This window comes from Martes martes (genome assembly GCF_963455335.1).
Source record: "Martes martes genome assembly, chromosome: 10".
NCBI lineage: Eukaryota > Metazoa > Chordata > Mammalia > Carnivora > Mustelidae > Martes > Martes martes.
In genome coordinates this window covers 32,110,490-32,127,549 of record NC_137898.1, presented here as the reverse complement: position 1 = coordinate 32,127,549, position 17,060 = coordinate 32,110,490, and the positions used below count along the sequence as shown (strand labels likewise).

The following is a 17,060-nucleotide window of genomic DNA, read 5'->3' as shown; positions in this document are numbered from 1 at the left end:
TTTCTGATCCACCAATGTCATTATAGTCACAATTATTTCTTCTGGTCTGTTCTCTCTACATTCACAAATGTGTAAACTGGCTGATTATTTCTTCTGAAAGAATGGAAGAAGGTCAAGTGCCACAGGGAAAATTGGTGTGGGTGTGTGGATGAGAGTTGACACAGTGGATCAGTAAAGCTGAAACACTGGGATCCGAGCAGTTGTGTTTGTTGTTATCACGTTTCTATCCAAGTCTGTCCAGAACTGACCACAGCTCTAGGGAAAGGAGTGGTCTTCCCTTCACTCTGAGGATCTACCGGGTTCAGAACTTTGGCAAACAGCCTTTTGAATTAATTGTTGGACTTCAGCTCTGGCAGTGGTGAGACCTCCCTTCGGGCCACTTGAGCTACCTCTGATTTTGACACCAGCAATTATGTCTCAGTGCTGGTGTTTCTGCAGCGAAAGCAATGGAACTGCAAACAGTCACCAAGCCACAGTCACGATCTGAGCTGAAGGCAGATGCTTAACTTACTGAGCCACCCACGGGCCCCAATTTTATTTTTTTAAAGTAATCACTATGCCCAATGTGGGGCTTGAACTGATAGCCCTGAGATGAAGAGTCATACGCTCTTCAGTTGAGCTAGCCAGGTATCTTTCTTTTTTAATGAATGCATTTTATTTATTATCAAATATTTTTATAAATATCCTAATGATTTTATATAATAATCCATTATCACACCACTGGAAAGTGAAAGTTTTTGTTTTGTTTTGTTTTGTTTTTCCAAATTTCAAAGTTTCAACTGTATTGATGGAAAGGCAAAAGGCAAGCTGAGGGCAAAACTGGAGCTGACACCCCACAAACACCACCCCCCTTAGGGTGGGATATGTATAACATTCCTCAGGCACTAGTGATGGCCTCCGAACAAAGGTAGGGAGAAACAAACTGTCAACTGATAAAGATCGCAGTCATGTAGGATGTGAAACTCCACTATTGTTTTTAACTGTCTTAAAAATTTAGAAAAAAACCACAATCTTAATAACAGCTAGACCACCAAGAACCTATAGACTCAATTTCCTGGAGCCCTACTGTCACCTTGACCTCCACAGGATAGAAAACCCTATATAATTAGTCACTTCTCACAATCACAGCACAGCTCTCTCTGCTACGGATTCTGTCCCAGTGCTCTAATAAAAACATCTTTTTGCACCATAAAATGCCTCACGAACTCTTTCTTGACCATTTTGCTCAATGACCCTGCATCATGTGTCATACCTTTAATTCAGTATCTTGCCTTTTTTACCTAAATACTGTCTTATAACCATTTTTTAGGCTGCTATATGATCTTTACAGATTTTACTAAAATGTAAAATTTTATCAAATAATTCTACTTATATCTTGCCTTCCTCAATCTAGTCATGTAAGAGTTATTTAGTGTTTTTGTCTGCTGGCATATCTTCCCCCTGTCTTCTTGTAAGAGCATTGGCATCCTTTAGGGAAACTCACGCCCTCCTCCCTCCCAAGTCCACATGATTCTGGTAGGGTTAGGACAATAAATTATGAAATTTATATGGTAAATGGTTAAAAGAATTAAATTAAATATAGGATTTTACCATATGTATTTATTATCGGCTTTTCTCCAGTAATTTATGTCAAAAAGGGGGAGAAAAGGCAGTTTTTTTTTAAGATTTTATTTATTTATTTGACAGAGAGAGAGATCACAAGTAGGCAGAGAGGCAGGCAGAGAGAGAGGGGGAAGCAGGCCCCCTGCTGAGCAGAGAGCGATGTGGGGCTCCATCCCAGGACCCTGAGATCACGACCTGAGCCAAAGGCAGAGGCTTAACCCACTGAGCCACCCAGGTGCCCCGAAAAGGTAGTTTATAATGTGAAAAAGTTACTTTTGGCCCACCATCTGTAATATTCAGTTTTGATTTGTTTTATCAATGTTGATGACAGGTTTGCACTAGTTCTTACACACTATTAAACTCTTCTTTCTTATAACAGTTGATGTGTTGCCTAGTCTTTGGGTGTGAGAAGATAATCACAGAACTGTTTGGCAAAGCTAACTTGTCCTACAAAGGGAATTAAACCCACACACATGGTTTGCCAAATTAATGCTGGAAATGAGGGTGTTAGGACAATTCACCTCACACACATTTGGGTTTCAAGTGACTGAGCTTGTTACTAGTATACACAGAAACTTAAAAAAGAAAATAAAAACATTCCAGCAGGGCACAAAGAGAATTAGAAGACCCTTCATTGCTCTTCAGAATATACTAGTTTAATATAACTTAAAAACAACTCCCATACAAGTGCTTATTATTGTGATAGCATTGTATGGGAACAGATGGTAGCTACACTTGAGGTGAGCATACCATAATGTATAAACTTATCCAGTCACTATGTTGTACACTTAAAACTAATGTAACATTATGTGTTAACTATATTCAACTTAAAAAACTGAAAAACAAAGACCCCTGCCTGGTTCAGTCACTTTTGATCCCCAGGTCATGGATTTAAGACCTACGTAGAGCATCAAGCTTACTTAAAAAAAAAAAAATTACAAAAAAAATTACAAAACAACAACAAAAACCACAACTCCAGTAGAGTGCCACATTTTTTGACTCCGCAACCTCATCTATCCTTCTGGGCCTAACTGCTTCCTCTTCTTACATCATTATTGCCTAACCTACCTCTGTTCTTCTCCTCACTCCTCATGGGTTCTGCTAATTCCTCTATGTATCTCCCCAATTCTGTACCACACTACTTTCTGAAGTCTCTCTATGACCCACGTTCAATGACTCCAAAAGTTTAACTTCATCTTTACCCAGGTCAGGATACCGTGTTGGCTAGACTTCTTAAGCTAGGCAATTTAGTAAGTCACTGGTAATCCTATGGATGGGAAAGTACCTGTCAGTGGCCCAAAAACTATGGACAGGAGAGCAGAATAACAACATGCAGAGGGTTTTGAGTAAGATGAACTCTCAGATGCATGCAGAGAGGAAAACATACTTGGCAGAGGACTTGCATGGCCTGTCTTCTATACCAGAGACACTGTATTGTGAGATTGGAGAGGCAGGCAAAGGAGGTAGCACTACACTAGCAGCAGTGAACCAGTGGTGCTCTTTAGCTAAGAGAATGCTAAGTAGACTAAGTAGACTACTAACTCCATATAGACTACATATAAGTCACCATAATTGTAGTCTCCCGATTTGTCTTTCTTCCTCTTATTCTCCTCACCTTTTTTCTTTAAAAGATCTTTTTACTTCCTTTGCAAAAATTTCTTAGAAATCCCAAGACATTCAGATTTATTAAAGTGAACTTCCTTTTACCTCCATATTTATATATATCGTCACATAGCTATCTTCCTCCCAAAGTTTTTGCCTTCAGAGAATTGAACTCTGTATTCACATAGTTATCTCCTTCACCAAGACAGTCTTTGTCTTTTGAGAATTTAGCATATTATCTTACAATTTGTTTTCTTTTTTCCTATGTATTCCATATTCCTTTTCATTCCTTTCTTGTTTTCTTTCACATTAAATAACATTTTTAATTATTTCATTTTCCTTTCTATTAGGTTGAATGTCCTACATTGTTGAACCTTACTTTTAATGAACACTAGCTATTACAGTATGAATCCTTGTCTTACTAAAGATTAATATAAATTACTAATTAATTGCTTTCCAGACAATACAAGAACCTTAGAACAGATCATACCCATTTATTGTTGCTTTCTTGGGTCAGTAGTCTATACTTCCTTATTCCATTTTTCATGAATAGGTTTATTTTTCATGGGTCCCAATTTTATGCAGGGAACTCAGCTCCAAAATTCTGCCTTGCATGGACTTGAGGCTTTGTATCCTATCCTTCCTGTGATTCTTATAAATAATAATTACATAAAAATTACATTATAATTTCTTTTAAAAATCTAGATTTTGTTACAACTGTTTTTTACAAAATTTGATAAGCTGAATAGCAGTTTTCTTGGACTTTGTTTTTCCCAGATGATACTGAATTTAGTTGAATACTAAGGTCACTTTTATTTATTAGCTTATCTTTAGTCTCTTTGGATGGGTGTAAGAATACCATGTGGATTCCTAAAACAAATCATCCTTTATCATAAAAAATAACATCACTTTGTCCTCACTGTTGAGGCTGTCTACCACATTCTGGAACCTGAGCTAATTTTAACACAGATTTTCTTTTCAACATTTCTATGTCAGTCTTATTAACTTGTCCTGGAAGTCTATGATGTGTCTCTAGATAAATCTTTTATTATATCTGTAAACAACCCACATATATATGGATTTCAAATTGTTCCTTCTTTAGTAAGATTTCTATGCTACCTTGTTTTTTGTGTGTGTGTTTTTTAAGATTTTATTTATTGATTTGACTGAGAGAGAGCACAAGCAGGGGGAGCTACAGGCAGAGGGAGAGGGAGAAGCAGGCTTCCCACTGAGCAGGGAGCCTGATACTGGGCTGGATCTCAGCACCCCAGAGCCAAGGGTAGAGACTTAACCTACTGAGACACCCAGACGCCCCTCTATTTCCTTGTATATAGGAATGCGTTTCCTTCCTGTGTGTTCACTTTACACTGGTAGATTTGAGAGCTGGAATCACTATACTTCATTGATTATGTCCTCCATCTAAAATGCTAAAATGCTATACCTCAATTTCTGTCAAATATTCCAATTCATCACTGTATTATTTACTCCTTTACCACTGGTAAAAAGCATTTTTTCCAGTCTAAAACCTAAATTCTACTATATTAGGTTGGTAAAAGACTATCAATCAATCACACTACTTCAAAAATATAACTTCTTAAAAAATAACTGCTATCTATCTATCATCTATCTATCTCTATTAGTTTCCTATTGTTGGGCACAAATCACCACATATTTAGTGGCTTACAATGCCTATTTATTATTACACGGTTTCCCTGGATCAAGAGTCTGGGCAAAGCTTAGCAGGACTCTCTGCTCAGAATCTCATAAAACTGAAATCAAGGTGTCAGTGGGGCTGCATCCTCACCTGATGCTCCCAGTCTTTTTCCAAGGTCATTCAGGTTTTTCCAGAATTTAGTTCCTTATAGCTGCAGAATTCAGTGACTATCATCTTCCTTGAGGCCAATAGAAACTCACCTTTCTGACTTTTCTGTTTCTGCCCTCTAAATTCTCATTTAACAGTTGATCTGATTCAACTAGGATAATTTCCCATTTAACTCAAAGAGAACCAATTATGTACTTTAACTACAGTTGCAAAAATCTTTTACCTTATAATGTAACCTCATCATGGGAGTGACATCTTACCATATTCACAATCCTACCCACACTCAAGAAGAGGGAATTATCTCGGCCATATACACCAGGAGGTGGGAATCTTGGGGGCCATATTAAATTTCTGCCTACCACAACAGCTATACAGTTATGCAGTTTTCATTATCCATTTTTTATACCAAATTGAGATTCTGATCTTTTATTTTCTGGAAAATTTAAATACAAGTACTTAAGACTGAATTTTGTCATCATTCAGTACTGAGGATATTTAAAGAGTGTGTCACAGATTTTGATGACAAATCCAAAGAACTAAAAAAATGCTTTGAGAAATGGCATTTTTATTAGAATAAATTACTTCCTAAATAGAGTATTTTAGAGGAGGAGATATTTACTTGGATGTAAATGTTCTGGTATGTTTCCTTTAAACAACATCAGCAACATTACTTCTGAATTATTTCATTTTCAGTTATTGGAAAAAACTATTTCTTTTAGCAATTGAATAATTCTTTAGAAATTAGGTCATAAAAAAAGAACAAAAAATGTGATGAGATGTGTCTACATATATTAAACTATGCATATTTTTAAGGATTTTGTGTGTGCTTAGATGAAGATGAAATAAAACATGTCAAAATTTAACCTTAAAGCAGTATGGAAAAAACTATCAGTTAATTAAAAAACTGTAACAATTTAGGTAAATGAATCCTTTTTAAAAAAGATTTTATTTACTTGAGAGATAGGGAGAGAGAGAGAGCCTGGGGTCAGGGAGGAAGGGGGAGAGGCAAAGGAAGAAGGAGAAGCAGATACCTCACTGAGCAGGGAACCCCAACAGCGGGCTTGGTCCCAAGAACCCCGAGACCATATCCCGAGTTGAAGGCAGACACTTAATCAACTGAGCCACATAGGTGCCCTGGCAAATGAACCTTTTAAACAATTTCTTTACATGATATAATGGATATGGTAAGTCACAGAACTACAAAGCTGAAAGGTACATTAGTAGATTAAGCTTTTATCCTTTTCTCAAATACTACTATACCATGTCTACGTATCGGCTTTTTATCATAATCAGAAAGATTGTCAAGGATAGATCTTATACATTGTAGAATTTATAGCCCTCCCGATATTCTAGTTTACTATTTAATTTTACTTTACTTATTATTGTAATTTTTGTTAAATCTGGTTTACAATTTTTACTTCACAAGTAACAATTAAGTAAAGATCTGAGGTCCAAAATTCTAAGAAAATATGCTCAGAGAGGAGTACACAAAATGATAGACCATGATAAGATTAAAGGGTATAACTCTAGTTTTGACAAGAGCAATTTTTCTTCCCATTTCTCTGCTTTAATAGCATTAGTGGGTCTTAGTGGCTTTTCATACCAATTTGAGGAAAACTAATAAAATCATACTTGTCAATCTCCTATTCAAGGACTTCTACCAGTTGGTGCAGCTCATTGCTCCTCTGTAATATTCTTCAGCTATAATTACACCACATTGCCCTCATTAGTTCTTACCAATCTTTTGCCAATGGGTTTCACTCAACTGATCTATACCCATTACTGTGCATCTTTCAATAAGCAGGTATTTAATAAATATTACTCTAAACTCAGTGATGACATTTTCTAGAACTCCTTTCATAATAACAATAATTGTCTAGTGAAAGAGAGAAATGTTATACAAACAGTCATGCATATGAATTTACAATTACTGTGATTAGTACTGTGAGGGAAAGTCCTGGTTATTATGGGGGAGAAATTTAGGGGTTAGGGGAATAGAGGAGGCCTCAACGAAGTTTCTCAAACTGACAAGACACATGAGAGGAGTTAATCCTACTAAATCCTAGTTATTACTTATTCTAAATCATCCTCCCAGGTCCTGTATGAACTGATACACTAGTTTGCATATTGAAATGTTTGCTTCATGATTTGTTATGTGATTTCATATTCCACTCTGCAAGGGTAAGAATTTTGTTATGTGTCTTTTACACTTCTACTAGAACTCAACCAGTAATTGATATGCAGGACATATTCTTTGATAATTGTGACATCATGCCAAAATGTGTCACAGAAATGCCACTGACAAATAATTTTAGAAGTAAAATATAGTAAAGTCAAAGCCAAGAGTTATGTCAGGTAATATTATTTATTCAAGTTATTCCACTGATTTTTCCTGAAAAGAAAAGCCTCAGTTATATTTGAGGATTCATCCACTTTATATGCCCATGGTAGGTATGCCCTAATCAGCTCCAGTGGGTAAATCCTCAGTGTCTAACACCATGATGATAATTATATTTCCCTTGTCCCTTGCAGGTTAAGTAATCAGCTTGTGATCCAATTTTGGTCAATGAGACTTAAGGCAAAGTCATCTGGGGAAAGGTTTTTTGGCCTAATAAAAAGAAATATAGGAATGCCTGACTGGCTCAGTCTGTAGGGCATGGGAATCTTGATATGGAAGTAGTGAGTTCAAGCCCCATACTGAATATAGAGATTACTGTAAAAAATCGTAAGAAAAGAGAGAGAGATAGATAAATGATCAAATATCCATTTTCTTTAGTTGGACACTGTTGAGTGGACATGTAATAAGTCAACTTACAAGTAGGAGGAGTTATACCCAAAGATCTAGCCAATATTCTGAGGATGGCAGAGGGAAAGATCCAAAGAGCCAGGCTCCTGGAAAATACCATTCAACTTAATTCTAGAAGTGCCTTGCATCTGAGGTTCTTATTATGTAAGATAATGACTTCTTCCTCATTTTCCTCATTTTTAAAGTCTCTTTCAGGGGCACCTGGGTGGCTCAGTGGGTTAAAGCCTCTGCCTTCGGCTCAGGTCATGATCCCAGGGTCCTGGGATCGAGCCCCGTATCAGGCTCTCTGCTCAGCAGGGAGCCTGCTTCCCTTCCTCTCTCTGGCTGCCTCTCTGACTACCTGTGATCTCTGTCTGTCAAATAAATAAATAAAATCTTTAAAAAAAAAAAAAAAAAAAAAAAAAATAAAGTCTCTTTCAGTTGAATCTTCTGTTACTTTGTGCTAATAGTAGCCTAACATACAATCGCTTCTTGAATCACACTTGCTTCACTTTTTGTTTTATTCAAAATCTTTACTAATTTTATAATGGGCTAAAGTATAAACTAATATGGTATTTTCTAAACACTTTACTTTTACTTAATCAGGAACATTTTGCCAGGAACTTCAGGATAAGCATAAAATGACACAGAGTTTTTATTTCCCTGCTCTTTGAAAACAAAGCATCCTTGGTGAATTTGGATTTCTATGGGAGAAATCTGCATGTGGCTAATAATTCTATTCATAAGTAGGAAGTCTGGCTACTTTGACAGATCATGGCTAAATAACAAACATGCAGGTCTAAGTCATCACACAGTTTAGATATGAATTCAACAGCAGGATAATGACAGTTGCCAAGGACTTATACTTGCTGTCACTTCATACCAGTGTTGGCTGTCAAAATGTCTCTTTTTCTTATACAGAAGCCATAGATTTTTTATGGATAGCGATTACTTACAATATACAATGAAGTATATCAAATCTAACAACCACTCTTTAGCCCCTCATTATTTGGTAGTCTCTTTGTTAAATGTAGTCAACCATTTTCATCTAAATTATTTATTTATACTGTATATTTGACAAGCATATCTTTCTCATTTTATATTCTTACGGCATTTAAACCTTCATGAAGGGTTATGTTTTTTTAATATTGTCATTTGTAAAATTTATCTTTATCCTATTCCCATTTTAATGGTAATTAAACTCCCTAATTGGAATAAATACAAATAAGAAAATGTAAACATAAGGGAAAATGACCCTAAGTACATTCAATGATAAATCACCGGCTTAAAATACTGAAATGCAACTGATAAAAGAAATAACCCCACATATGTTTGGTGAATGTAACCCGCTATAAAATCTCTGGAGTACACAAAGCACAAAAATTTCATTAAACTTCATCATAACCTTTTTCCAACTTGATGAAATGAATAACCTAAAGACATAAATAACTTTTTACAATTACTAGATAAAATGTGATTTAAACATCATAGAAAGTAAATAATAGAAGTTATAATAATAAAAATGAACAATTCCCCCCAAATTTTATTTCCAACAGCAGAAGAAATTATATTTCTAGCTTGGCCTAGAAATTTAGGTAAGAGTATCCCAATTGCAGAGCAATTCCAGTTATTTTAAAACACATATATGTCAGATTTTTACTAGCAACTTGATGATTCCATTTTAAAATTGATTTCAGTACTTATCTAATGTACTAAAAATAATTTCTCCCACAGGGAACTAAAAGAGTTGGCAACACACTCAGCTGCAAGCAGGATTAAAAAATACTTAACTTTCTATTATAAAAATCATGAAATTACATCCTTAGATGATCATCAGCTAAAAGTCATTAAAATATTTTATGTGTGGGATAGAGAGCAATACTAAATTTTTACAACATTCTCTTAATTTTAAAATGCAATTGTAGTTTAGAAATATTCTACTCTGATTCAGAAATACTTTCTATAAATATGACAGAACTGTCCACAGATACCTGTTATCAATAAATAAATAATTAATTCTGCCATCCATGTCTCCAAGGCTGGTGCCCTGCTCCAGGTCACTTGGGAATACCTCAGACTACAGCGAGGTAGGAAAAGTTTCTTATTGTGTTTCTTTCCTGGAAGTAGCCATAGGAATTAGGCTACTAATTCCAATCATCTGACATCCTAGTGGTAAATCATAAAATGGGAAGATCAAACCTTCTTTGGCACAATATGTTGAACTCATTTACACTGTTGATGATTAGTTTTCTTGCTGGGGGAAGGATCCTGGCACAGCAGCTTTCACTCTATTACAAACAAATAGACTAGAGTGACAAAGGAAAACATCGCAAGAACACAAGAGAGACAAGAAGAGTGGATAATGTGAATTCAGCATAGAATAAATTAATAGCATCAGGTAATAACATGAGAATAAAGTGACCAGTCACTGTATGGCTTGCAATGAATAGATTTAATACATGTGGGCATATTTTTTAAAATGTACAGTATGTTTAGTGAAAAGAAACATAATCTCTTGTGATATAAGTAAAGGAACAACAAATTGACTATATTTTAATAATTATTTCTCATAAAAAGATCACAAAGATGTTGGAAGAAAGGTGGCAAGGAAAACAAGAATGAGACAAGAAAAGCTTTAACCTCAATCAGGGGGAAAATGTCTTAACTCACAGAGAAAATTGCCTCTCTCTCTGATAATCATATTAATGCCAAAGGATCTTAGATTACCCTGAGCCTTTATGAACTTGACCCCTTTCAGGTTGAAACTCATCATTTTCTTTTTCATGAAAGTAAAACATCTCTGGGCATTGTCTTTGACTTTCCATTCAATTACGAAGAAAACGTTTACTTTCTTTTCTAGGTACATCATAATCAAAGTTGATGGTAACAGGTAATAGTGGCAAAAAAGAAGTCAGGATTCAAACAAAGAAATATGAGTAGTACATTGAAATAAACTATAAAAAAAAAAAAACAGGTGGTAGGAAAGTATCACATGAAAAGAAAGACTGACATTTAAAAAAAAAAGGACAAATAAAGCCAGACTTTAAAAGAATCCGAATCAAAGAAAGAAAATGAGAAAAAGCAGAAAGAAACTGTATAAATGAAATCACAGTTAACTCTAACAAAAAAATAAAGAATCTAAAATTACACAAAAGATAATTGGAATAAAAAGTAAATGTTGGGGCACCTGGGTAGCTCAGTTGTTGGGCGCCTACCTTCAGCTTGGGTCATGATCCCAGGGTCTTGGGGTGGAGCCCCACATCGGGCTCCCTACTCTGCAGGAAGCCTGCTGCTCCCCCTTCTACTCCCCCTGCATGTGTTCCCTCTCTCGCTGTTTCTTTCTCAGTCAAATAAATAAATAAAATCTTAAAAAAAAAGAGAAGTAAATGTAGTACTACTTCAAAGAGGAAAATTGGTAAAAATAAATTCTAAAGGGAATAGAAATGTGTAAATACACATTATGTTAGCAATGGCATTTGCAGAAAGAAATAACTAAAAGTCTGATTTAGAAATTGTTTTCCATTGTCTTATTGGAAAGACTGCTCTCATGAATAACTTACATCTCTACAGTATAACTATATTAGGTAATGATGCTCTAAAAAATTATCTATGCATATAGCCAGTACACCATGTAAAGAACCTCAGACACTGCTAATATGGACTCTGAGGTCAGGGGAATAAAGCAAAACAAAAATGAGCTAAAAGTCTAGATTTCACTTTCACCTAAGTTTACCAACACACAAAAAAGCAGTTTTAAGATATAAATGTAACATGGCATTTTCATGAGAGTAACATAATTCTTAATATATTAATATTTTCTTCAGTGCTCTTATAGTATATGTTGTCTATTTAACGTTAAGACTATGACACCACATTTGGCCAGCTAATAGTTTATCAACACCTGATAGGGGCGCCCGGGTGGCATCACAGTTGGTTAAGCATCCAAGTCTTAATGTCCGTTCAGGTCATGATCTTAGGGTTGTGAGATTGAGCCCTGCCTCAGCTCTGTGCTGGAGCCTGCTTGGGATTCTTTCCCTCTCCCTCTGGCCCTCACCCTCCCCCACTCCTTCCCAGTGTGCTCTCTCACTCTCTCAAATAAATAAATAAACCTTCAAACACGCGTACACTTGGCAGATACTTTTTCATTCTTTCGCTTTCTAATGGAGAAAAAAAAAACAGGAAAAATATCTCTGTCTCCTCTGCTTTGCATTTCTGAGAAGTGTGACAGAATATAGTAGTTAAAAGTTCTAGCTGTGGAGTTAGATCCACATGGGTTCAAACCATACGTTCTCTACCTATAAGCTCTGTGATCTTGGTCAAGCTAATCAACATATCTAGGTCTTTGTTTCTTCACTGGCAAAATGGAAATATTTAAATACTACCTGCCTTATATTCCTCCCAAGGTTGTTTAGAGTACTAAATAGGTACAATGCAGGTTAAGCGTTTAGCATGGTGGTGACTGACACAGAGCAAATATTATCTGCCCCATTATCGTTTTTATCATTATGCTACTGTCCAAGTCAAACTCCAGGGATAATTTTGTTTCTTGAGTCATCTATCTTTTTTCTTCCCATAGAATAAAAGAAATTGAAGGGCTCCAATCCAGGCAACAACCTTCATAGCCCATCATATCTCTAAGTTATTATTGACATCATCTCTACAAAATATTGAGCATTTATATAGACAAATTTCTGTAAGTACTTTATCTCCTTCAGGATTCAGTTTAAGCTGCTAAAATAATATTCTTACCTTGGTAAATCTTTTGAAATACATTTGTAAATTGGGTGAATGATATCTCCATTGAAGGTGTCTTCAGCATTGCTCTGCTGTGATACCTTCATGGCTGTAGTCACAGGTGATAAAGAAGACTGAGAAAGTGATGCTCTGTGATCATCTGCTTCTCTTTTTGCCATTTTCAGCTAAAAATGAGGTAGAATGATATTTAATTTAAAAGATAAAACCTTCTGGGACACCTGGGTGGCTCAGTGGGTTAAAGCTTCTGCCTTCAGCTCTGGTCATGATCTCAGGGTCCTGGGATTGAGCCCTGCATCGGGCTCTCTGCTCAGCAGGGAGCCTGCTTCCCCCTCTCTCTCTGCCTGCTTCTCTGACTACTTGTGATCTCTGTCTCTGTCAAATAAATAAATAAAATCTTAAAAGAAAAAAAAAGATAAAACCTTCCAGAGTTATAAATTGAGGCTGGACATTAATCACAATTTATTTCTCATCATGTTCTACACTACACAGCAGTTGCTAAATGTGAGATCACATGATAAAAACAAAACAAAACAAAACAAAACAAAACAAAACACCAGAGATAAAAGCCTAAAGGAAAAGAAAAGTATGAATCTAAGTCTTTGAATGGTATAATCCTGGGACACCTGGCTGGCTCAGTCAGTACAGCATGCCATTCTTGATCTCCAGGTTGTGAGTTTGAGCTTCATGTTGAGTGTAGAGATTTACTTTTTTTGTTTTTTAAGATTTTATTTATTTGAGAGAGAGAGAGAGAAAGAGAGAGAGAGAGAGAAGGACAGAGGGGAGGGGGACAAACAAATGCCAGGCTTGATCCTCCAATCCTGAGATCATGACCTGAGCTGAAACCAAGAGTCTGATGCTTAACTGACTGAGCCACCCAGGCATCCTGGGAATGCAATTTTAAATAGGTTTATCAGCATAGGCCTCAATGAGGTGATAAAATCTTGGCAAAGACTTGAAAGCGGGTCTTTGTTCTCTGCAGTTGAATCTAATCCCAAAACTCCTGATATTCCTTGAACTAAATTGCTTTTTAAACTCCTAGTTAGCTAGTTAGCAAATTGCTAGACTTATTGTTAATTAAGCATATGGAAGAATGAAAGAATTATAATATAACTTAAACTCACAAGTGTTATGGAGAAATACATACCTATAATACATAAGATCATGTCTTTGTCTTCCACTTTCTAGCTATGTGACCTTGAGTATTATAGCCTTTCTGAGGTTTAATCCTCCCATTTACAAAACTGTTATCCACGTGGATATGAGGATTCAATAAATAAAATGGTGAACATGAAAGCATTTCGCACAGTGCTTGGCACATGGTAGATGTTCATGAAATGTTAGGGGAATCTGAATCCACATCAAAATAAGAAAAGGTATCTCTTTCTCCATAGTTTAATAAGAAAAGGTGCTATTCTCTGCCTAGCATTCCTCTGGTATTCCAGTTAAGACCAAAGGGCTGTTGGCCTTTACACTGTCCCTCTCCCTTTAAGCTTCTCACAGCAGGAGGGACAAGGGTCTCCTCTCAGGCTTCCATGACAACCACTGCTTGTTCAATTTGTTCATAGGTTGAGTCTTCTTCTTCCTCTTCTTCTTTTTTCTTTTTCAAATATTTTATTTATTTATTTGACATACAGAGATCACAAGTAGGCAGAGATGCAGGCAGACAGAGGAAGGAGGAAGCAGGTTCTCTGATGGCAGGGAGCCCAATGTGGGGCTCGATTCCAGGACCCTGGGATCATGACCTGAGTTGAAGGCAGAGGCTTAACCCACTGAGCACCCAGGCACCCCAGGTTGAGTCTTCTTAATTGAGGAATGCTTATAGGTGAAAAACTCTAGTTGTGTATAGCAAGGCAAAATTATATGATTACAAAGTAAATCACTTTGCAGAATGAAATCATTTGACTGCCCTGGTATGTTTGTTATATGGTCCAATTATTAAAAACTAAGAAAATTTGCACCAAACTATTAAAAAATAACTCTTAATATAGAGAAATAGTTTTACTTTTCACTTATGCATGATTACAGTCCTAATCTTCACTAAAAAGGGCAATCATTTTAGTGATGGTATAGTTTTATTTTCCATGTAAAATAGTTTCATGATGCTTTCTGGTAGAATGAATTATATATGTGTGAAATCATTACCATTATTAAATGCAATATTTCTTCTATAATGTTACTATAAAAACAGTGCTATCCTCACTAAAAGTAGAGCATATTACAGGTTAAGTAGAATATACAGAATATAGTAAGTTTTCAGACAACATTCATATACATTATTAATTAAATGAAACTAATTGTTAGGGGTGCCTGGGTGGCTCAGTGGGTTAAAGCCTCTGCCTTCGGCTCAAGTCATGATCCCAGGGTCCTGGGATTGAGCTCCGCATCGGGCTCTCTGCTCAGCGGGGAGCCTGCTTCCTCCTCTCTCTCTCTGCCTGTCTCTCTGCCTACTTGTGATCTCTGTCTCGCTGTCAAATGAATAAATAAAATCTTAAAAAAAAAAACAAAACTGTAAACTATTGGGCACCTGGGTGGTTCAGTGGGTTAAAGCCTCTGCCTTCAGCTCAGGTCAGGATCCCAGAGTCCTGGGATTGAGCCCCACATCGGGTTCTCTGCTGAGCAGGGAGCCTGCTTCCCTTCCTCTCCCTCTGCCTGCCTCTCTGCCTACTTGTGATCTCTGTCTCGCTGTCAAATGAATAAATAAAATCTTAAAAAAAAAAGAAACTAATTGTTAATTAGAAATTATATAAATAAAAATGTGTTAATTTAAATTTGACTGACACTACTATGGTATTTTACCAACTACAGGTAAAGACACTGCCTTATATTTTATTAACACATGCATAGTTTATCTACTGATACACTGAAAAATCACTATTTTTTTTACTTTCCATCTCTTAATCATTTTACATGAATATAAGCTCTCACTCATGCCCACCCTTAGACCTGTTCTTCTTCTTCTTTTTTTTTTTTTTAAAGGCATTCAAGCACACAATGGTTATAGGCCTGGACTCTGGAGCCAGAGTGTCTGGGTTTACAGCCCTACTGCCCACTTAGTAGCTGTGACACTTTGGACACATCGCATAACACCTTTCTGCATCAGTTTCTTTATTTGTAAGAAAGGGTTAAGAATAGTAGCCACTCCATAAAGTTGATGTGCTCGCACATCGTAGGTAACATGTGTCAGCTACAGAAGAGAAAAGGTTTGATGGTCTTCAAGTTAGGGTAATAACTATCAATAACAAAATAGAACATGGGGCTTTCCCAAGGGGCAAGTAAGTGTGGATAGTTCTAAGCAAGAAAGCTTAGAAAAGACTTTCAAGCATGAAAGATAAACATTCTGTAAAAGAAATGCAATGGGAATTTGAGGAGAGGAGCACCTGGATGGCTCAGTTAGTTGTGTCTGCTTTCAGCTCAGGTCATGATCCTGGGGTCCTGGGACTGAGTCCTGCATCTCAGTGAGGAGCTGGCTTCTCCTCCTGCTCCTCACATTGCTCGTGAGCATGCACACTCTCTCTCTCTCTCTCTCTCTCTCTCTCAAGTAAATAAATAAAATCTTAAAAAAAGAAACAGCTTTACTGTAAAACAAAACTATGAGAAAAAAGATGTGTGCATGCACATGCATAAGTGTCATGTCACCACCAACCCAAAAATGTACCCAAATCTCTTGATCTAACTTGTAGTTTGTGAGAAGTGGGAAAGGTAGAAAAACATGTTAAATGACATGACACTGAAAATAAAGATGGAGAAATGTTACAAGTGGAAAGAGACTAGGAATTATATCAATCAAACGCAATTTGTAAACCTTGTTTAGATCCTGATTTGAGTAAACTAACTTTAATAAGACAAATTTTTTGAGAAAATTATTGACATGTGAACACAAACTGGGTATTACAGATACTAAGGAAATTATTTTATTGGGTATGAATAAATGGTGTTGTTGCTATATTATTTGTTAAAAACTTATTGGGCACATTTGTCTTCATTAAGCTATTTGTTACTGGTTACAACACTCAGTTTTGGATATTAGGGGTAATGGTATTATGACAAATGGGGGCACCTGTACAGTTCCATTGGTCAGACATCTGACTCTTGATTATGGCTGGAGTTGTGATCTCAGGGTTGTGGGATTGAGCTCATGTCAGGCTCTGCTTGTGCTCTCTCACCCTCCCACTAAATAAATAAATAAATAAATAAATAAATTTTAAAAATCTTTTAAAAATAATGACAAATAAAATAAGCATTTCATGCTTGTAGTTTAAAAAATATTATCTATTAGAAATACAAACCAAAGTATTTTTCTTAAAGATTTTATTTATTTATTTGAGAGAGAGAGAGAGCACACTAGAGGGGGAAGGAGCGGAGGGAGAGGAGAAGACGACTCCCTGCTGAGTAGAGAGCCTGATGCAGGGCTTGATCTCAGGACCCTGGGATCATGACCTGAGCTGAAGGCAGATGATTAACCAAGTGAGCCACCCAGATGCTCAACATTGCTTA

The 17,060-nt window shown here is 36.3% G+C and overlaps 1 protein-coding gene across 1 annotated transcript in view; it reads right to left on the bottom strand.

Annotated features, from left to right (window-relative positions):
• DCDC1 (doublecortin domain containing 1) overlaps positions 1 to 12,724 on the bottom strand; it is a gene marked incomplete at both ends in the record, with an annotated part of 55,702 nt that extends 42,978 nt beyond the window's left edge. The window contains one exon of the mRNA XM_080816991.1: positions 12,561 to 12,724. Within this exon, the coding sequence (XP_080673117.1) occupies positions 12,561 to 12,724 (164 nt within the window). The remainder of the gene's footprint in view (positions 1 to 12,560) is intronic.
• Positions 12,725 to 17,060: the final 4,336 nt, after the last annotated feature.